Raw genomic sequence first — 23,428 nt, 5'->3', positions numbered from 1 at the left:
TAAAAACATATCTCGGGCAAGAATTAAAAAAATAATAACATACACAAAATTAACTTTTACATGCTGTTGGTGTCAATTGTTGAAACAATTTAGAAAGAAAAACATTTTAAAAAACCAACAAAATAACAAAAAAAAAAGTATTACCGTCTGTTACATGCCAGGCACATTTGAAAATTCTCATGTAATCCTGATAACAAACCTCTTACATCAGCAGCATTATCATCCCCATTTTACAGATGGGCAAATACTGCAGCTTACAGGGTAGTTACTTGTTCCAGATAGTGAGGAGAGATACTGGAACAAACTCACAGACTCCTGGGCTCAATGGCTCTCCTAGACTGACTCTCCCTCACCCACATTTATCTCATAAACAAAACAAACTTGTGGCAATAGAATATGCTCAAAACTTAAAGATTTGGGTCTGAAACTAAAAAAATGTACTATTCTAGGAATGAAAATACATCCTTACATAAAAACGGGATACGGTTTTTCCTCCTACAGTGAGAGTTGCATTTTTTCCATCATTATTTTCCTTTGGAGTATATCGTAACACATGACAGTCTTGTACCTAAAAAACACGAACATAAAAAAAAAAGAAAGCTAAGTCTGCGCCAAGATACATTTCAACATTACCCACCAGTCATTAAAGTTACTTATTTCATCATTTCTCTAACATCAATCACAATCTTAAAATACAGATAACCACCCTGACTGGTTTGGCTCAGTGAATAGAGCATCAGCCTGCGGACTCAGGGGTTTGATTCTGGTCAAGGGCATGTGCCTTGGTTGCAGGCACATCCCCAGTGGGAGGTGTGTAGGAGGCAGCTGATTGGTGTTTCTCTCTCATCAATGTTTCTAACTCTCTCTCCCTCTCTCTTTCTCTTTGTAAAAAAATCAATAAAATATATATTTTTAAAAATACAGTTAACCTTTGAAAAAAGTGTCAAATATAACACCCATAAAAAAAAGTGCATAAAACACAAATATGTAGCAAAGTAAGTATTTTTAAAGAAAATATGCACATAACTGTTATAGGACTCCAGGACAGGAGGAATAGGGAAACAGACAGGAAAGTTAAAACAAGGCCAAACAGTGTGGGCAAATTGTAGCCAGCTTGTAACTAACAAGCCATTATTTTCTCCAGCCAAGGACAAAGAGCAAATGGTTAAAAAACAAAAACAAAAACAAACAAACAAAAAAAAAACACCTCCCTGTAGATAGGAGGGTATATAAAGCCTTGGACCCCCACCCAATTCCCTCTTCAGATTAGCTGAGAGCCCATTTGCATGTATAGGTTTGCTTGCTTGCTTTGCTTTTTCAATAAAGGTGCATGCTTTAATTTCTTTAATAAATTGGCTTTTCACAACGCAGTCAAGGTCTCTCGTGAAAATTCATTTACATGAGAAGACACGGATCGAGGTTGGGGACAGCCCTCTTCCACTGACTCAGGGGGCTGTCCGGTCACACCTCTCTGGTGTCGGTGAGAGGCGCCTGTAACCTAAGCACTACCATTGTCAAGAAGAAGAATCCCTAAAACCTGTGTCTCTCTTCCCTATCAACTCCCAACCTTTCAAACTTTTTTTTCTTTCAAACTTCTAGAACAGTGGTCCTCAGTGTGGTCCAGACCAGCAGCATCAGCATCCCGAGAACTTGGTGGAAATGAAGGCTCAGGCCTCACAGAGACCAGCTACATCGGGACCCCCTGCCACAGAGACCAGCTACATCAGTACATCGGAAACCCCCCTGCCCCCCCTCCCCCCACCCCCTTCTCCCCTCCCCCCACCCCCTCCCCCGCCACAGCGGGACCCCCCCTCCACAGCGGGACCTTGTATTAATTTAGAACAGCAGTCGCCATTCTTTCAGACCTCAAGGATCATCGGCTGGTGACCAGTGATTTAGAAGCCTTCCAGGTGATTCTCAGTCACACTGAAGTGTGCTGCTCAAGAAATAACCAATACCCTTGACATTGATGGTAATCCTTTATTACTTTTCTTTATAATTACTACCTTTGAAAGTACTATGTACTAATGCTGTAGTTGAGTGCTGTCTGCTTTAAACTTTATATAAATGGAATCAGTCTGAATGTAGTCTTCCATGTCTTACTCCTTTCATTCAAGATTACATTTGTAAGGTTCATCCACGTTGTTGGATGTAGCTCACTGCTATCCAGCATTGCATCATGTGAATACACCACGATTTACCCATTCTACTGCTGATGGACATTTGGGTTATTTCTAGTTTTGGAGTATTGAGTAATACTGCTATGAACACTGTTGTACAGTTTTCTTGATGCATACTTGTTTAAATCTTCTAGAAACCCTCACAAATGGAATAGATTACAAGGTTCACTTATCTCAACTTTACTACATAAGGCTAAATTATTTTCTGAACTGGCTATCCCGATTTACAATCCCACCAGTCATTACTGAAAGTTCCCAAAGTTCCTTTGAGTTCTAGAAACTATAATCTTATCCTTGATCAATTAGTCAATAAAAATCCACTAAGGGCTGGGAGGCTCCTTCTGCTTATTAGCACATAAGCACTATGTGCATGAGCTCTTATTTTCATTACCACCACCTGCCTAAGCCGTTGTCTAAGGCTGGGCCACAAAGATAAACTGAGTTGTCCAAAGTGATTTGGGGAATGATGGTCTCCTATTTTTCAGTGATCTTTTTATAATAATAATGAGAAAGACAACAGCAGCTGACATTTATTGGACAATTTAACACTGTTTTACATTTTAAGTGCTTGACATTTATATCTCATGCAACCCTCACAATACCCTTTTGAGGTAGGTCATAATTATTTCACTTAAAAAGTAGTATATATTTTATAGATGAGACATAGTGCTGCAAAGAACACAGTTAAGAAGTGGCAGAACCAAGACCTGAATTCAGGTATTCTGGTCCCCAGGGCCCACATTATTAAACAGTAGAGGAGTTTATCTCAGAGAACAAAATGCTGTTTCCTCTAACAAGTGTATAACATCCTAAGTTAGTAAAGAGAGAAAAATTATTTTGGAGTTGTTAGAACTTCATAATGAAAACAAGATGGAACTGAGACTTCTTCTGATTATGAATTAAACTACATCTATGAGAAGCTAGGCTACAATCCTTACAATCTTTTTTTAATTGTCCCAGTTACCGCATGCCATTGCTAGGAAGGCCGCCACTCAGGCAAGAGAACATTCTCCAAAACCATCAGAAGTTCTTTAATAGCATTTATACTCAACATTAACTTATTCTTCACCACACAGTTAAATAGTTCAGGACACAAATGTTGCCATTTAGGTTGGCACAAATAGGTCTTGGCACACATACAGGTCTGTTCTAACTGCTGTTTCTTACCTGAAGTAAAGTGGTCACATGCTTTTGACCATCTTTGGTCCATAAAGGCATCATTCCCAGCTTCACTGCGACAAGGCCTACTCTACAGGAACCTGGCAATTAAAAAGAAACGAATATTAACACAGCTTTTCCAACTTTGCCAATGGGATTCAACAGTATTTCCTGAATCATGGTTTCAAAATAAGGAGCAGGCAAATAAACATGCTAATATATTCAGAGTGAAACACAAATGTTCCCTAAAGATGTAAGCATCTTCAACCATGCCCAACATAAGTCATTGGTACTCGATACATTTCCATATAGCGAACAAATGTAAGAACGACACAACAAAAGAAAATAGTTAAATGGATATATTGTGGTTCTTTTTAAAAGTATGTTTTTACTGGTTTTAGGGAGAGAGGAAAGCATTGATGGGCTGCCTCCAGCATGCCCCCTACTGGGGAACAACCCGAAACCCAGGCATGTGCCCTGACTGGAAATCAGACTAGCAACTTCTTGGTTCATAGGTCAACACTCAACCACTGAGCAACACAGGCTGGGCTAATTCTGGTTTTAAAATAGCGGTATTAATAGAGGGCATGATAAATCCCTAATTATACTTTGCTTTCCTAGTATAAATTCAAACATCACATCTAATTCCAAAGTTAGCAGGGTTACAAGGATAACACAAGTGGTCATATTGCTAAGATATGTTGGCGTTCCCTATGACACTTAGATTTGTTATAAATTGATAAAAGTTGCTCCACTGTGCAATTCCACTGTTTATAATAAACTCCAACCAGAGCTCACTTTCTCAATAGGAAGGGCCTTATTCTTCTTGATCTGTCCACAGGTCGGTTTAGCACTCTACCAGGCACACAGAGCTGACTCTAGAGTTGCCATTGGCAAGCCTAGAATGCTAGAACATCCAAACTGGAGACATCTGTGTAACACAATTTAGATCATACTCTTCCAGATTTTTTCCCCCGATTAATTTTTATAGGTTTTGTTTGTTTGTTTGTTTGTTTTATCTGAAGGAAACAAGAAAATGTATGCAGAATGATTCTCATTTCACATACAAAACAGCTTTTATTATTAAGTCTTGATTATTATCAGACATTCACTAATAGCAGAATAGGATGCTGGTAATAAACATGCAAACCAAACCACAACGAAACGACCCACTTAAGACATGAACAATAAATTCCAGAGATGATAAATCTATCAAGCAGTCTCTGTCATTTTGAATGTGCCAGCCACCAAGTAATTAAGAGAACGCATCATATACAAAATAACCACCTGGTTCCCAAGGATGTATAGGCCATGGTTCATCTTTCAGAGGGCACAGTTTACTTGCTAATTGGGCTTTATTTTCTTCGGAGACCATCTGCTTAACAAACTCAGCATTTTCTTCAGAAAGATGCTCATCCCACCAAGTGCCACTCTTGCCGTGGAGACTTCTAACTAACAGCCAGATGTCTGTTCTGTAAAAACAAAGATTGAAAGAACCAACCACAGTTCAAAAGTTTCTCCAGGTAACACAGAAAAGAGAGGTCACATGCATTGGAAAGTGTCATCAGTGCGTTAGGAAAGGGCTTTGATTCTGGGCACGTTTTTCTCCTGACATTCCTTACGATAATAATGGGGCTCACATTTTAACTGTTAATAGTTACTCTGGAGGAAAAGTTCTTCGTCTTCTCTTCTGGGGTAAATAGATTGCTAACAGAGTAAATCCTCCCTAGACACAGGAGAAGCAAATTGTATGTAAACCTTAATATTTCATAGCCAGTAGAAGTGGCAGAATACGGAATGCCAATCTTTCTCTGATACGCTCCTCTCTTCCCTGCAATGACATGGCCTAGGCTCAGAATCTGAGGACACTGCATGTGTGAAGACATGACCTCTGATCAGCTGAGCACACCAGGAAAGCCCTTAGGGACTGAGGTCTGTAAGTCTTACACGAGGTGTCAGAAAAGTAAAGCTCTCTGTAGGCTATCCTCTTCGTATAGTCTGATAGATTATTCAAATTAGAGTCCCAATTTGCATTTATTAATTGAATGGCCACGGGCAAGTTACTTCTCCTGTTCAAGCCTCCGTTTTATCTGCAAAACGGAATTATAGTTTCTGTGAAAGAATGATTTAGCTCACGTGAGGCTTAGGCGCCTGATACACTTAACAGAGCATCTCGTACTCAGAAAAACGCTCACCAACTGGCGTTTGATTACACTACCGCAGCTGTTGGTAATGCTCGGGGCCAGTCGCTATACGAATTAAAAACAAACAAAAACAGCCAGCACCGATTTGGCTCAGTGGATAGAGCGTCAGCCTGCGGACTGAAAGGTCCTGGGTTCGATTCCGGTCAAGGGCATGTACCTTGGTTGCGGGCACATCCTCTGTAGGGGGTGTGCAAGAGGCAGCTGGTCGATGATTCTCTCTCATCGACGTTTCTAACTCCCTATCCCTCTCTCTTCCTCTCTGTGAAAAATCAATAAAATATATTTAAATAAATAAATAAATAAAAACAAACAAAAACAAAAATCAGCCCTTCGGTCCTTGAACTCCTGACTCCTCTATACTTCCAGGTCTGGACACAGCCCCTTCCTCTTCCTCCCAGGGCAGAACGCTCTGTACCTGGCCTTGTCATTGTTCCCAGCGGTAGTTTTGCAGGGATTACACCCTTCGCGCCCCCCCCTCCCCCCCCCCCCTCCAACACACACGCACCCTGTCTCTCGCCCGCACTCACCTGTTCCCGAAGCGCCCGGCAGCATCCAGGCCCCCGGCGCCGCGGCGCAGCACCTGGGAGCCGGCCAGAGCCAGCCGCCTCCAGCCAAGCATGGAGGAGCCGGGCAGGACTCGGGTCGCTACACTTTCGGGGGACCCTCCGCTCGGCTTTCAGGGAGTCTCCACGCTACTGTCACGCGTGCACCGGAACCCTCCCGGAGCCGTCCCGCCTGCTAGCTGCCTTTGCCCTCCGGAGCGGAAATAGCCGCAGGAGCCTCTTCCGGTCCGTCCTGAAATGCGCTCTGGTCACGTGTCAGCCCCCGGAACTATAGTTCCGCCTCCGAAATAGTCCTACTTTGTGTAGGAATTGGTGTAGGGAGGCCAGGGACTGATTCTCTCTCCAGGGGGCTGCGGGAAAAGTATGAGTTTCAGCTTTAGAAGAACGAGGCGTATTAGAAACAGGATTCTTAAGGAAGTGAAATCACTTCTAAATAATTCGGGCTTAGCAATTATTATACTAAGCAGAACTTGATTGTCTTATACTGGTTTATGTTCCAAACAGACTAAAACGAAGGTATTATTTTTATATTATGCATGAAGGAATACAGACTCAGAATTTTTTGCTGGTCCCAAATAACACATCTGGCAGGTGGAAACAGGGCTGGCACGTTTTAGCAAAAGATAATATGACCAAGGTGATGGTGTGTGACTTCCAGGCCTGGGTCATAAAAGGTATTGCTACTTCTATCTTTGTCGAGTGGATTGTTACCCAATGGGAAAGCCAGTGATTACATCCTGCAGACACTCCAACAGCCCTGTAGAGAGGCTCATGTGATGAGGGACCAATTTTTTTAGCCAGGAGTGAGCTACCTAGCAAGTGGATCCTCCAGCCCCAGCAACCCTTCATATGACTGCAACCCATGAAGGAACTTGAGCCTGAACTACCCAGCCAAGGAACTTCAGGGTTCCTGACAAAAGATACTGCCAAAGAGGATAAGTGATTACTCTTATTTTGAGCTACTAAATTGTAGGGCAATTTGAACAGCAATAAATAGCTAATCCACATTCTGTACAAAGTTCTGTCTTTGGTTCCAGACCCAGCCTAATCACCCTGTATGTGCCGTAGGCATTCATTCCACTCCAGAGTCTGTTTCCCAATTTGTCAAATGGGTATTTGTAGGCATTTGGAAATAAGAACTTTTTTTTTTTTTTTTTTTTTTTTTTTTAGCTATTTTAACACCCTCTTTTCTATAGCTATCTGGCTAGCCTGGCTTAAAAGGTCCAGAATATGGTCAATTCGGGGTTACTATTTGGACTTCAGTGGGCTCAAAATCTTTGCTTTTCTTGCTCTTCCATTTCACCTATTGCTGTTGCAGTTACCCGGGGAACTTTTAAATAACGCGTTGAAACTTGGAGGGGGAAAAAAATCACATCTCTTCATGTTAGCCATACTAACTGGCTTCCCAGTTACATAAAAATTGCCCTTCATTGAACACATGTCTTGAGGTGTGCTACTTGAAGAAGCTAGGGTAAAAAAGTACTTGCCTACTATTGCCAATAGTTAGCATTTCTTATGCCTATAGTGCGCTATAGTATGTGCGCAGTATTATGGAAGCTCAACACTGAAAGACCGCCAGGAGCACACCTGAACTCAAACAAGGTTAAAGTTTAATTGGCTCGTTGCAGCAAGAAGTGTCTACACCTAAAGGAGGGACTTGTTATAAGATTTGGACTTATTCTGGGTGACTTTAAGGTGGGCATACGTGAAGCAGGGACTTGTTTTGAAATAAAGGCTATCAAAAAGCAAGAACAGTTCAGCAATTGGGCATCTCGATAATTGTGTTCTAGAGGAAAGAAGGACAAAATAAGACTAGGGATGATGTTGGTAAGAAAGCAGAGGTCATCCAGAAGAAGTAACTGATTGTCATTTTGTACCCATGGTGTGGGTTGGGTAAGCTCTGTTAGAAACAGTGTGTTGACATTCCATTATAAATTACACTGGAGTCTGATTACTAACAGGATTAATGTTTACTCTTTTAGTAACTTTTTTTTTCACTGAATAACAACCCCATGTGATATACTATAATTATCTTAATTTTACAATCCATAAAATAAGCACAGAGATATTACATAACAAGATCACTCTGCTAGTAAGTGGTAGAGCTGAGATTTAAATCTCAGCCATGTGACCAGAGAGCTTGCGCTAACCATTTTGTTTCTTTGGCTCTCTATGAAAAAAATATGTTACTGTCCTCGCATTAGAATTTCTTTATAGTTAAAGAAGAAAACTGGCAAACATATGACACATAGTGGTCAATGAGGATCGAGAAGGCAACCATTCAGGATAACATTTGCCCCTTGTGTTAAATCTCTCTTGGTAATGGGGACCTTGAGTCAATGAAACCCTCATCAGGCACCACTTCTAAACTGAATCAAAGCAAAATGTGCATCATCTGTTATACAGCACATCTCCTGATTGGCAGATGGGACTAAGAAGTATCATTATAGTCAATTTTGTCACTGCAGTATGCTGCTAATTGATAAAGACCAGGCCCAATTCTTGAGGAACTCAGATGAAGCTATTTTTATATACTCAGGTGTGACCTCAAGTCTTCCATTACTTCTGATATCATCCTTCAGAGACTGGCTTAGACCCTGGGTCCCTGATACCATTTTGTCTCTGTGGGACCTCAGTTCCTCATTTGAAGAAAGATAACCTCCATAATCACGTTTTTAGTACAGCAGGTCCTGAAATAATGTCCTTTCATTCATTTCTTATAAGATTGATGAGATGCTGTAGGAACGTAACTCTTTATATCAATTAGCTTATGGTAGAATTGGTTTTGTTATATGTCATTTCCCTTAAAATCGCAAAACCTGTTGATGACATTAAGTGAGGTTTTACTGTACTGCAATTGCATGATTCTTACTCCTATAATTCAAACCAAAAGGTGATATAATAAATGTTCTTCTTATAAAGTAAAACATTCGGAACAGTTTTATTTTTGAAGGAGTATGTTTCAAACCAAGGGTTTATTGGAAATATTTTTTCTATGTTCTCTCGCCTTTAGGCTCTTCAGTTAGTTTTTATAAGGTTTGTGACATGTTCTGAATGGTTGGTTTACTGCAGAATAATACATTTTTCATTGTTGGTTAATTTGCATTTTATATTCATTTATGCCATCTCTTAGTTCATCACATGCATTATATTTGAAATTAAAAATCATTTTCAAGTGAGTTTAGACTTTTCATTAAATTATCCTTGGCTTTTTTCCATTTTTCTAAAGATAATTTAGCATATTTTAAAATTGGATGAGGGAATAAATAAAACGAACTTTAAGAAATTTTGAACTTTGAGACTTAATTGCTGGCTCATATAGAAAACTTAAAAGGCCATATTGCAAATTCCACAGATGCTCATTTAGTAAGAAGATGAATTATGCTTCAATGTCTCCCATCAAGACCAAATTACAATTTTCAACTTCAATATAATGATTTTTAAAGCACAATATTTATTTATAAATTTCTAAGTCAGCCCACAGACTGTGGGGCTCCCAGAGAGGACCAGAATGGAAACACATTTGGTTTGAAGAAAACTTTAAAAATAAAATAAAATAAAAGCAGTGTGGCCTTGATGTGATGGGGTTTAAAGTTTCTCAGCATCCTGCCCCTCGTGTTGTATTAAGAATGGTTCTGAAACTTGATGTACTTAAACGTATGTGCCTTTCTTTAAAGTACTGTGATGACTGAACAAAAACTTTAGTGACAGACAATGAAGAATCACATCTCAGAGAATCCAATGCTTTCAACAAGGTCAGCCCCTTCCCCCTGCTCATGCCAGTGCTGTTCTGACTGCTGGAATGTGACAGTAGACGAGTGACTATGCTTATCACCTGGAACCATGGTCAGGGTGTCCCCTCTGACCCCAGAATATACAGAGTCTTGGGAAACTCCTAGAAACCAATTTGATTTGGGAGTCCCAGAAGAGTGAGGAAAAACTAACATATGGCTCTTGCTAAGTGGCATATTTTAAGTGGTTTACATATATTAACTCATTTACTCCTAGGAAGTAGCCACTAGTGTTCTCATCTTTATGAACGGGAAACTGAGGCATAGAGAAGATAAGCAGCTCATCCAAATTCACAAACCCTAAGTCGTGGAGCCAGGAGCTGAGCCCAAGTAGGACAACTCTGGAGTCCAAGTGCTTCCAGGCTTTATTGTCCTGCCTCTTTTCCCAAGAAAAGGAAGCCGCATAACACATTATTGGAACACTCAACTTGGCCTCCAGGTGTTTCCCCAGGTAAGCCAAGACTGGGTATTGCTAAGTCTGCGTCTTTAGAGATCTAATCAGTCTGGATTGGAATCAGTTGGGTTCAAGAGAGAGCAAGGAGGCCAAACTGTTTGAGATATCCCATCATTCAATCAGATACAACCTTCCTGTCAAGAAAGAGACAGGAGGCTCTGTAATGTCCTGTGTCAGAGCCTCTTAAACTTAAATGCACATAAATATCACCTAGGGATTTTAATAAAATGCAGTCTGATTTGATAGATACGAGGCGAGGCCTGAGAGTTTGCATTTCTAATAAACTGAGGATGCTGTAGATGCTACTGGTGAGCAGACTGCCTCACACTTTTGGGCTTAGAAAAACCACTATTTTATTATTTGTATGGCTTCTCTTGGTTAGGAAATCAGAAAGGGCACAGTGAGGATGTTTTGTTTCTGTTTGGGCCTCACCTGGGATTACTCAAAGACCAGGTGATGTCAGCTGAGAGGCTGAAATCATTTGAAGGCTCATTGGATCTATATCTGGTGGATGATGATACCTACCAGCCAGGACCTCAACTAGACTGTTTGCTGGAGCACCTGGATGTAGTTTCTCCATATGGCTGCTTGGGCTTCCCTACAACATGGTGGTTGGGTTCTAAGAACAAGCATCCCAAGAGAACCAGGAGAAAGCTATGTTACATTTTATGACCTAGCCTCACAAATCACCTGGGATTACTTCATTTAAGACACAAGCTGGCCCAGATTCAAGGAGAAGGAACATAAACCTACTTCTCAAGGTGAACATGGCAAAGTCACACTGAAAGATGAGCACCTGGGATGGTTTCAGCCATCCTTAGACAAAGTAATTTTCCAGAAGCACCATGTGTCTGTGTCCATGTGAAAGAATAGAATTGCATTCAGGTAGCTGCAGGGGGTGACCAATTGCTGACTACCATGACAAACCTATCCTGTAAAACTGTTTCAGATTATGTCTGCTTGGTTTGCAGGAAAGAAAATATTTATTCCAGCTTTTTTTCTGCTTCCTGGCACAGCTTCTTGGTAAATAATTAGAATTTCTTTTATTTAAAGAGACAAAGGCCAATCTACATGCCCCCAAAAGACTTGAATACATTCCAGCATGAGCAGCATATTCTGGGACAGGAGACTGACCATGAAACCAGATGAGCCAATGACCTTGAGTGCCCTTCCAGCTGGGCTTATGCATCTTAGTGGCAAAGGAGTGGGCAGCCAAGGTAGGTTTAGGAGGAGGAGTGGCAAACTGCAAGGAGCAGGGAGGGCAATGCCAGACTGCTCAGGAGTCAGGTATTGACGGTGGTTCCTCCATCTGTGGCATTTAGACTCCAGCCAGCTTAGCAGGATCGTCATGGCAACTCGCCTGTCTGCGCTGATGAGCTGACACAGGATTCCCTTAGTAACCAAAGAGCCCAGGAGATGGTGCTTAAAATAATCTTTTGTGCCCAGGCAGAAATGTCTTTGCAGTTTTATTAACCATGAAGCATCATGGGCCATGGCTTTCACTCCCACTTTATTTCAAAATGGAACAAAATGGTTTTTTTAAAGCAGGAATTTCCAGCCAAGGGCCAAATGCCGTCTTCGCTCAGCAAAGCACACATTCCGCTGAAACAGATGACTGAGAGGAGCCGCTGGTCACTATTATATAAATTACCTTCAAATAAACCAGGCGATCTCTGGCTGAAATCACTTGGCTTCATCTAATTTCTTTCCTATTTCCTCTTGAGTCTCCTCTCTACTCACCCTTCCCTCCCCGAGCCAGTCTCTCAGTAGGAAAAATAGTTATGCTTGGCAAGAGTTTAACACTTGGGCCATTGAGCCAGAGTTCCTTGCATCTGACACCATCCCTGCTCACAGCGCTTCTCCAATTTTCCCTCATCTCCAAGGCTGCCTCCTCTTTGAGGATCCCTCATCATTGCCCTGGCTGTTCATTCTTCTCCTTCCAGAGCACTTACGGTATGAATATATGTTCTCACAGGGTATTATTCTTTTTTATTATAAGTAGCGAGAAGCCTCAAGTTTATAAACCATACATTCTCGACAAGCCTGCAAATGCTTTAAAGGTGGAACAATAGATTTCTTCAACCCTCCCGGAAGCCCTACCTTTCTACAAACTTTGGAAATTTTAACAGTGATAGTTGCACAACTTTTAAATATACAACAAGTAACAAAAGTGTACATTTTGAAAGAAAAATTTTATGGTGTCAAAATTTTATAGTGTATGGGAATCTGATGTGAAATACCGAGAGTAGCCAGAATGACAACACCAACAGGATGGGCAACCCCAGCACCACAGCAGTTGTCTGAAAGGTTCTGAACTTATGTTACCAGATGTCTAACAGAAGGAATGGATTCGGCCTTACTCACTGACTGGCTCCTTCGGCCTCCTCCTCCACCAACATCAGGAGAAGCTGAGGACTTCATATACCCATACGATTGGCTAGGAGGAGTCTTTTTTAGAAGTGGGAAGGTCTGGATTCAGATCCTGTCTCTGCTACTATTTCTATGCACCTGGGTGTATCACTTGGTTTTTCTAAGTTTCCTCATCTGTAAGATATAATTTTATTATTTTTATTTGTTAAAATATTTATTGATTTCAGAGAAGAAGGGAGAGGGAGAGATATATATATAAATATTAGTGATGAGAGAGAATCATTGATTGGCTGCCTCCGGCATGCCCCTTACTGGGGATCTAGCCTGCAATCCAGGCATGTGCCTTTGACCAGAATCAAACTTGGGACCCTTCAATCCCTGGGCCAATGCTCTATCCACTGAGCCAAACTGGTTAGGGCTGTAAGATATGATTTTTTCAAAACCCTCCTTCACAAGGCAACAGCACAGATTAAATGAAATTATATAGATATAGATATTCTATATAATAAAATGTAATATGCTAATTAGACCAGATGTCCTTCTGGACGAAGCTGGGGCTGCGAGGGCCAAGGCAGACGTGGCTGTTATGGTGGGCGGGGGTTGAGGGCAGTGGGGACCAAGCCCTTTGCACGAATTTCATGCATCAGGCCTCTAGTAGATATATAAAGTGCTTTACACTGTACATAGCACATAGTAAGAACTAAACATGCTGGCTACTATTATTAATATTTATATAGACTTCCTGTTAGGTATTATAGTCATTATAAAAAATCTTCATCTACACTTTTCTTCTGGATGCAGTCATGGAAGATTCCTAATGAACTGTTAGGAGATCTTTTTGTCTTTCTGTTGGCCTCTGGTGTCTTTTAGGTCCATGTTTGCTGACCTGTTTTAATACTAAAGAAATGCAACATACACAAGAGTAGTGTTTTCATTGATTAAAAAACATCATCACCATCATCACCTTCAACACCATGGACACCCATCAGAGAGCCAGGGCTATTTTCTAGACAAGGTGTAGTATGCTAAACCCACTCCCTTCTCTTCCTTTCATCTCTTCATTTCTCCTTGAAATTCACAACTCTCATCCCAGGAGCATTGAAGGGAGTGCCTAGAGTGTTCTGCCTCTGCCATCTTCGCCTTAAAGGAAAACAGTTACCTTAGAATGAGTCAGTCATGATGGGAACAGTAATTTGTTTGAGAGAGCATGCATTCTCTGGAAAATAAATAGTTGCTAGACCCTAATATTGGTAATAGGAGCAATGAGAATGCTCATAGTAAATTCACTTTGTGAGCCATTTATATAGTGTCTACTACAATGTTAAATGTATTGCAAACATTATTTCATTTAATCCCCACAACAATCTATGAGGAATGTACCATGGCCAGAGGGGTTGAGTAAATTGCTAAGACTACATGTCTAGTAAACACCCCTAGTAAAGCCATATACCTAGTACAGTCTGGTTTAGAAACCAGGTCTCCTAATTCCCACCCCTATTTTTTCCCCACTCTACATGATGCTGGGCCTTTAGCTTTGCTGGTTTGGATGACTGAAAGCAGGAGTTATTTATAAAATGTCTCCTTGCCTAAGCTATGGCCAGCAGGAAAGGGGAAAAATGATCTTTAAAGTGAAATATCAACTGGATTGGAAGTGTCTGAATGTAAAATGTCATGCTGAGTGGGCAAGTCCTTCTGCAAGAGGGAAGTCAGGAGTTGGTCATTCGACAAAATAAAGTACTAGTATATCAGAAACGATTCTTAGGGAAATTGACTTTGTCACCTGAACTTGGCACTTTCTCCCATGAGCACAGGGGAACGTCCCAGCACTGGGCAGCTGGGAGGCCTCAGGCAGTAAAGGTGCTGGTTATAATGGATGATTTTGTGGACTCTCAAGCACAATGGCTTTTTCTGAGGAGGAAAGAGAGGCCAGCCTGTGGAATAAGGAACCATTCTCTCTTAAACTTTCCTCAGTACCCCCAACCCTAATCTTCTGTAAAGAGCACCTTAATCAGGATTTCCCTCCTGCTTCCAAAAATGTGAGAGAGGTTGGATCTTAATTTCTCCATTATTTCATGCATTGTTAGCTGAATTCTTATTCCCAATCCTGAAATGAAAAATGCAGAGGGACATCACTTCATGGACAGGAAGGGAAATAGAAGTGGTAGAGGTAGACTGTGAAGAAGGAACACAGTGAGTTTCTTAGGTGGAGGAGACGCGGACACTGCAATTGCCTGCCCTTTTTGCTCATTTTCTGCAGTGGCACCTCGAATGATTTTATCGAGTGTAGAAACAGTTTATATCTCCTCTGTTTCTTCTCCATTTCATGTTAGAAGGTGAAGTAGAGGTCAGTGAATGGTCAACATGCTCGTTTCATTCAACAAATATCCAAGCACCTTTTGTATTTCAAATCTCATGCGCCATGTGCTCTATATGTGCTGAATCCTTCAGGGGAATTAAAAATATACCTGTTTTCCAAGGTCCTGAGGCAGAATACTTACAATAAAATAATAGATAAATCATATTATATTAATTTGGATATGCCATTGGGTAACCTTCAACTGGGTGGGTAGCTGAAAATTCCAGTAGTAGACCAAGCTTCAGGCAAGGCTGGATCCAGAGCCCGATTGAGGTCATCAACAATGCTATCTGGTTCCTTTCCCCCTTTTTACTTTTTACCTCTTAGTCATCTTTCCTCTGTTTTGTCTTCATTCCTGTGAGGTTGCAGGATGACTTCCTGCTCACACAGACTCAAGTCCTCACAGTGTAGCAACATTAAAGGAAAGTTTACTTGAGAGCTCCAACCTGGGTTTGAATTATTTGGCCTGGCTCAAATTATTTGTTTATCCCAGAGTCAGTTGCTGTGGCAAGCACCATCAAATGCTAAAGGATTTTGCATTTTTCAGCTTATTTTAATTAATTCTTATGCGTATCGTTGATTTTTTTTTTTTTTTTTTTTTTTTTTTTTAAGAGAGAGAGGTCATGAGAGGGATAGAGAGACAGAAGCATCAATGAGAGAGAAACATCACCGATTGTCTCCCACACCCCCCCTCCTGGGGATTGAGCCCACGACCCAGGCATGAGCCCTGACCAGGAATCAAACCAGTGACCTCTTGGTTCCTAGGTCCATACTCACTGATGAGCACACTGGGTGGGCTCATTATTTGTTTAGTCATACTGTTGTCTTCTAGATGACACAACTTACCCATCATGCTAAAAAAAACCAATGATTTATATAGACCCCTTAATATATGCCAGACATTGAGCTCAACATTTTAAAGATATTATCTCCTTAAGTCCTCACAAGGACTCTAAGAGGTAAATGGCATTGTTTTCACTTTATATGTGAGGAATCTGAGGGTCAGAGAAGGTAACTAAATTTATATTTTCAGGGAAACATATTTCTGCCTGCTGCCGAAATTCTTGCCCATAATCATCACGATCCTGCTTTCTTTGGGTTGGAGGGTCGGACCAGCTTGCACACTCTCTGCACTGGAATGGATCAGTGCACATCCCCCCAGTGAACTGAGGTCTGCATATTAAGTAAGGAGGCGTGGACAGATGTGATAGTCATTTCCTAGCCGTGGCTGTACTTGATGAAGTTTTTAGTCAATTTCAATTAATTTGACTCATATTAAGCTCTACATGAATTAGTTTAGGTTAGAAAATTATCTTCCCACCCTAATCCATCCCTCTGGGTATAAGTATTTTTAATACTCCACACTCCAGTCCACCTGGGTTTGACATTTGGCTCTCTGATGGCTTTCCATAATGCAGGGATGGCAATCCTAGGGGACCCCAGCTGGTTGCCAAGGATTTACCGTTGGGTTGTTAATGAAGTCAGGAGGTCCTTATTTAGCATTTGTATGTTACTTGGAAAAATCACCCAATATGCAAGAGGGAAGAGAGATCTTTCTTGTGAAATCTGCTCTACTGGTTGGTGACATGTGAAAGAATCTCCTTCCTTAGGAATCTTACCGTGGCCATCAGGCTGGGAGCATTAGCAGGGGAAACAGTGTCTGTCCATCTTAGAGTGACCCCTGCCACACTTGGGTTCTGTTTCAATTTTACAAAAGCATATGTGTGCATGTAGGCACATGTGTGCGTGAAAGAGAAGGGTACTGCACATACTAGCACACCCCCCACCGGGGATGTGCCCGCAACCAATGTACATGCCCTTGACGTATATGCCCTTGACTGGAATCGAACCTGGGACCTTTCAGTCCGCAGACCGACGCTCTACCGCTGAGCCAAACCGGTTTCGGCTGGGCTTTTTTTTTAAATGTATTTATTTTTGTTATTGTTGTTGTTAATCCTCACCCGAGGTTATTTTTCCATTGATTTTTAGAGAGAGTGGAAAGAAGGGATAGAGACACACACAGAGAGAAACATTGATGTGAAAGAGATACATTGATTGGTTGCCTCCTGCATGCACTCTGACCAAGGCTGGGGTCGAACCTGCAACTGAGGTACATACCCTCGATCAGAATCGAACCTGGGACTCCAGTCCACAGGCCCATGCTCTATCCACTGAGCCAAAGCATCTAGGGCCACACTGGGCTTTCACAATTAGAAACCACTGCAAGTTCAATCAGACAGAAAAAGCATGGAAAACCTCAGTGTTCTTGGGTAAACTTCAGAATTACATTACCCACTCCAAACACCCCAGATCAGAGTCCCAGGCACACATTTCTTTGCTGTGCTCTGCTTAACTGCAATGGCAGAAGAATCTTTTTTTTCCCCTCCCCTCCCTCCAAGAAGAATCTTTTTTTTTAAAAAAATATATTTTATTGATTTTGTACAGAGAGGAAGGGAGAGAGATAGAGAGCTAGAAACATCGATGAGAGAGAGTCATCGATCAGCTGCCTCTTGCACACCCCCTACTGGGGATATGCCCGCAGCCAAGGTACATGCCCTTGACCGGAATTGAACCCGGGTCCCTTCTGTCCCCAAGCCGACGCTCTATCCATTGAGCCAAACCGGTCTCGGCCAAGAAGAATCTTAAAGTCAAAGCCTGCATCTATGTTCATTAGCTCTTTCCTTCACCTTTTTAATCTACCTGCACTCATGTCAACATTAAAAATTATTTTAGTAAAACAGTAAGGTCACCGTCTGTGGAAGGCTAAGGTGTGCTTGACACTGAATAAGAAAGGAGGATGGGATTGTGGGGATAAATGTGTGCTATTGTTGCAAACGTGACATTTTTGTAAGCATTGAATGACGTGTTTTTGTTTTTTTTTTTCCTCCTAAGAGTTCTTACATTAATGTTGTATCTTATAACCCAGGACTTCTTAGAACAAGCAAGGTATCTACTGTGTATGTGTGTGTGTGTGTGTGTTTTATTCAACATTCAAGCATTTTTTAAATATTTCTTTGCTATTTTTGTTTTCCAACTCACCATGAAGTAAATAAAACATGAGATTAGAAGTAGCTTCAGGAGGATCCCCACAGGTATAAGCTCAGCATAAAATAATCTGTTTTGTAGAGTTGGCACCTAGCCAGCTGCTAAGCTTGCTACCTGCTAAAAACACCTCTACAATAATCACCTTCCCCAGCGATGGCATCCTTCAGCTTCTGCTGAATGGAGAGCAGATCCCATTTGCAATCCTGCTTGCGTATGTTTGCAGATGTACGTGGTTAAGTGTGGTGTGCTGACACAGAAAGAGATTATCCTATTTTATTGATTCTAAGATGCATATTTTTCTATAGGTTAGCATTGTTTTCATCATGATGAAGCTCACAACTGACAGTATAACAGTGTAATTGTGTGTTTCTCTTCTTTCATTATAAGGAGTACATAAAATAATGGTGCATCTTAAAATCATTAGCATCTTAGGTTCTATGCAAATTAAATTTTGTAGAATGTTTAAGGAGTTGTGAGCAATCACTAGTATCCTTCCACGTTTGTGTGTATTAGGAGAGAAAGAAAAAACAGCACATAGAAGATGAGTCATTGTAATAGGACTCACGTTTTGTTAAAACAAGGTGTCCAATAGTAAGTGTAATTCCCTCACATTAAAATTTCTTTTGTTCAGTTCAAACAGTCAGGAAATCTTTGTTAAGCGCTATTGTCTGCTCTTGTCTGTACTTTGGAGCATGAAGCAGGCGAACTGTGTCCATGGTGCATGTAGAGAGTGGGGGCTTGCATGTAATTTAAAGAAAAAGGCAGCCATCCAGAAACATGTTAATAAGAGAGGAGAGGGAGGAGGTGATCAGCAGAATCAACCGGAGCCACAATCAAAGGGAGACGTGAGGATGGGAGGGGTCCCTGTGAGCAGCTGGATCACCTGCTAATCACAAACACTGGGTCTCTGAACATGTTGGGTTTTTAAAAATTGCAGGGAAATATCATGTAAAATAACATAAAATTTGCCATTTTAACAAAGCGGACAGTTCAGGGACAGGCCATACACACACAATTTTGTGAACCACCATCTCTCTCTAGTTCCAAAACATTGCATCAACTCTATTCTCTTAGGCTTTCGAAGGAAAGGCTGGAAAACTTGGGGAGGTATCTGGATTATGTAACTGTATTACATAAACCCTGAGACACTGGCCACATTCTGTTGTGTTAAAAGTTTGATGTACTTAATGGTGTTTGCCCCAAAAACTCTGTGTTAAATTGAGAATTTCGGTGCAATGGAGGTGCACGCACCAGAATCTGATTTGCACTGAGCAGCCGCGGTCCTCAGGAGACTTCAATGAGGTTCCATCACAGCCCCGGCTCCCTCCCACCTGAAGGGCACCTCCTGATACTCATTCTTTCCTGCTAGCTCTCATCACACACTGAGCACCAAAAACACAGGGCCCCGGATACAGAGGTGAGGCAGGGCTCTGCTTTCTGGAAGAGACCTGGGTTCCTGGGGAGGGCCTCCACGCTTCTGCTTTCCAATATTTAAGATCATTTTCATGAGAAAGTTCTTCATGTATGTCTCAAATGCTAAAGCATGGAAGATAGGTGGAACAGCGATTTTCAACACTTTTCATCTCACGGCACACATAAACTAATGACTAAAATTCTGCAGCACACCAAAAACACCAAAAACAATAACACTTTTTGCAGATCCAACAACAAAAGGTATAATTGTGATTCATTGACATGGAACGGTTACTGTTGTGTTGACTGTTATTATTTTTTAGAATTTGACAATCTAAGGAAAAAAAGGTCAGTGCCCCTGACTAAAAAGTCAGGTATTGCATGGCTTTTGCTGTTTTGTTTTATTTTTTTGGTATTGCATATTTTAAAAATTCTTGCAGTACACCAGTTGAAAATTGCTGGTCTAACAGGATTACAAAGTCGTAGCATCAGAGGGCAGCTCTAGGCTGTGAGCTATCTGGGAGCAGAGACCATGTCTTTTCCCTTCTGCCTCCTTCATTCTTAACTTCCCTCTCCACCCTCCCCACCCATCTTAGTGCAGGGTTGGTACTTACCAAGTGCTGGGAAGACTGAAGAAGGCAGACATCCAAACAGACTGAGACTGAGCTCTCCTGGGCAGAGATCTGAAATCAGCAGATTGCTTTTTACTACAGTAAACCCTCAATTTTGCATACCTTCATTTAATGGACTTAGATTCCAACAGACAAAATTTCCGGTCCATATATCATTTGTGAAAATGAATACCCTGTTAATTTAAAAATACTTTTAACTAAGATTTGTTTATAATGAAATCAACAGGTTATTCTTTGTTATTAATTCACTGTTATTTTTTAACAAATTTTAGCAAATAGGCCATATGTCGGAGGAAACGTTGTAGGAATTTACCAACAGAAATAAATATTACAAATGCACAAGTAGTATAAGTATTTAAATCCGAGAGTCACTGCTGGTAAACCACGTTCAGCAACTGTAGCACGTGATCATACAGCAGTGTGCTCTCTGTAATTGGTTGTTTTGGCTGACTTTCTGTAGGAGTTTTAACACCTGCTGGTCAGCTGATGTTCACACGTGCACTAAGCTAAACATGCCCAGGCATGCACAGTTGTTTACTGAACGTGACCAATGAATCCATGCATTTACCAGACCTATTCAGTATAAAATTATTGTAATACTATAAATATAGAAAACTTTCTGTGAAATTAAACTTCATACATACTTGGCTTTCATTGCACAAACACGTCTATAGGTAAACTAACGAATTTATCAATTTTTTAAAAAAATATATTTTTATTGATTTTTTACAGAGAGGAAAGGAGAGAGATAGAGAGCTAGAAACATCGATGAGAGAGAGAAACCTCGACCAGCTGCCTCTTGCACACCCCCTACCCGGGATGTGCCCGCAACCAAGGTACTTGCCCTTGACCGGAATCGAACCCGGGACCTTTCAGTCCGCAGACCGACGCTCTACCACTGAGCCAAACCGATTTCGGTGAATTTATCAAATTTTTAACACATGCATTTGGAAAACCTACTTTGTTATATAATGGACACCCCCTTGCTTGAGTTAGTCTGTGATACTGTACCACTCTTTGACTCCCTTCTGTCTCCAGGGGCAGCCCTCTTACAGTGTTGGAACACCCCACATTTCCTTCTCGAACCATCTGGCAATATCCTACATTCCCACTGTGGTAGACAGAGGGCTCCTCCAACGTGTTCATGCCCTTATCCTTGGAACCTATAAGTATGTTATGTCACATGACACCAGGGACTTTACAGATATAATTAAGGTGATTCAACTTAGGATAGTGAACCCAGGGTGATCCGGATGGTCCCATCTAACCACATGAACCTGTACAAGCAGAGAACTTCTGGCTGGAGTCAGAGATGCAGGAGAAGTCAGAGAGACTCAATGTTTGAGGGTACTTGATGCACACGTCCTGGAGGGGGCGATAGAGAAAGCATGAGAAGAAATGTGCAAAGTCTCTAAGGGAAAGACTGCCCCACCACCTTCCCAGCTGACAGCCAGCAAGGCGATGGGACCTCAGCTCTCCAGTTTCAACCAACAGCCTGAGTGAGCCAGGAAGCAGATTCTTTCCAGGAGCATCGGGTAAGGAAGGCTGTCCAGCTGATGTCATGATTCCACCCTGAGGAGGCGGAAAGGACCCAGCCGAATCTCCCTGGACTTGTGACTGACAGCAAAACTGTGATAATAAAGTGATGTTTGAAGTCACAGAGCTTGTGATACGGAGACAGTGAACCCATACACCCTTTGTTGGGTGTTCTAGAGCAGTGGTCGGCAAACTCATTAATCAACAGAGCCAAATATCAATAGTTCAACGATGGGAATTTCTTTTGAGAGCCACATTTTTTAAACTTAAACTATATAGGTAGGTACATTGTTATGAACTTAATTAGGGTACTCCTAAGCTGGCCTTTGCTAAAAACTCAAGGGGCCAAAGAGCCGCGGTTTGCCAACCACTGGCCTAGAATAAGCAGTTCTAAGCGTGATTCCCAAAGGTCCCTGGAATTTTCTAGGGGTTTACGAGGTAAAAACACAAAGGCGTCACTTGCCTGTTTCACTGGGTTGGCGTTTGCACTAATGGTGGGTAAGGCTGCTGGAGTCTCCACTCCCTTTCAGAAGGTGGCACTGGGAGTCCTTTATTCCTTGCTGTCACTCCTTCACCAGAAAAGACATGCAGTGTCACCTAAGGGTGCTCTTAGTAGAGCAGAACAAGTGTAGATGTTGTCAAATCTTGGCTCTCCTGTCTTTTTCAGAGGCTGGTGACAAGACCCAAAGCATCCAGAGAGTGCCTCTGCCGGTTCCAGCTGGGATGGTTGCCTCAAGGAAACGTCTAAGTGCCCAAGCTAGCTGGTTCTCCTCCCCCCTCCCCATTTCTACTCGACAAAAAGACAGATTAACAAGTTCTTCAGACGTGTATTAGGAGATATTTTCTTGAAAATGAATGAAGTCAAGTCTGTCACTTTAAGCAAAACAACTGACAGTGTTTGTTGCCAATGATGACACCTGAGTTTTCCAGCAAAGAGGAGAAGTTTGGAAAACTTGAGTCTGCCACCTTAACTTGACAGCGTCTCCATACTTCAAGACTGTGTGATGAGATTGGCAGTGATATTAAACAGCAAGAATGTGAGGTTTCTTATATTGTAAAACAAAGTGTGTGAGCATTTGAAATGTCTGAATAACTGAGTGGATCAACACTTTCCAAACGACCAGTGCATAATATGATAAAGTCAGGCATGGCAAAAGAACTATTGAAAAGGCCAGGAAAGGATTATTGATATGCTTGCATATTTCTAAAGCTAAGCTTTAAGAAACTACCCCTTCTTGAGCTTTGGTGTTGCAAAAAGAAGAAAAGCACAGTTATCTAAGAAAGCTAAGAATGCCCCTCCTCTTCTCAACTATGTTGCCATGTGAGGCTAGATTTTTTTTTTTTCATTGTACTTCAACCAAAACATCATTTCACAATAGGTTGAATGCAGAGGCAGCTATGAGAATCCAGCTGTCTTTTATTAACCAAGACACACTGAACTTCTTGATCTCGGTATTTTTTGGTTTTGAACATATAGATTTAAAAAGGTTATTTTTACTTTTTAATTAAACTTATTTAAGTGAAATGGGTTAATGGGATTCTATAGCTTTCATATATAAAAATATAGTTTTTTTAATAAAAATGTTTTATTTATGTTAACACATTATGGACTTATCATTGTTGTTTAAATTGATAACATTATGGGCTTATTGTTGTTTAAATAAATTGGTATCATCGTTGTTTAAATAAATTGGAAACTACATTTGCAATTTCAATTTCTAATACA

The 23,428-nt window shown here is 41.2% G+C and overlaps 1 protein-coding gene across 1 annotated transcript in view; it reads right to left on the bottom strand.

The window, feature by feature from the left end:
- Positions 1-6,328, bottom strand: part of MRPL3 (mitochondrial ribosomal protein L3) — a 42,716-nt gene extending 36,388 nt beyond the window's left edge. The window contains exons 1-4 of the mRNA XM_084902152.1: positions 6,070-6,328; positions 4,626-4,810; positions 3,348-3,439; positions 470-568 (exon numbers count right to left, since the gene is read on the bottom strand). Coding sequence (XP_084758278.1) covers positions 470-568; positions 3,348-3,439; positions 4,626-4,810; positions 6,070-6,161 — 468 coding nt within the window. The 5' untranslated portion in view covers positions 6,162-6,328. The remainder of the gene's footprint in view (positions 1-469; positions 569-3,347; positions 3,440-4,625; positions 4,811-6,069) is intronic.
- Positions 6,329-23,428: the final 17,100 nt, after the last annotated feature.

The sequence above is a fragment of the Pipistrellus hanaki genome, assembly GCF_964339955.1.
Source record: "Pipistrellus hanaki genome assembly, chromosome: 13".
Classification (NCBI taxonomy): domain Eukaryota; kingdom Metazoa; phylum Chordata; class Mammalia; order Chiroptera; family Vespertilionidae; genus Pipistrellus; species Pipistrellus hanaki.
This window is presented reverse-complemented; position numbering and strand designations above follow the sequence as displayed.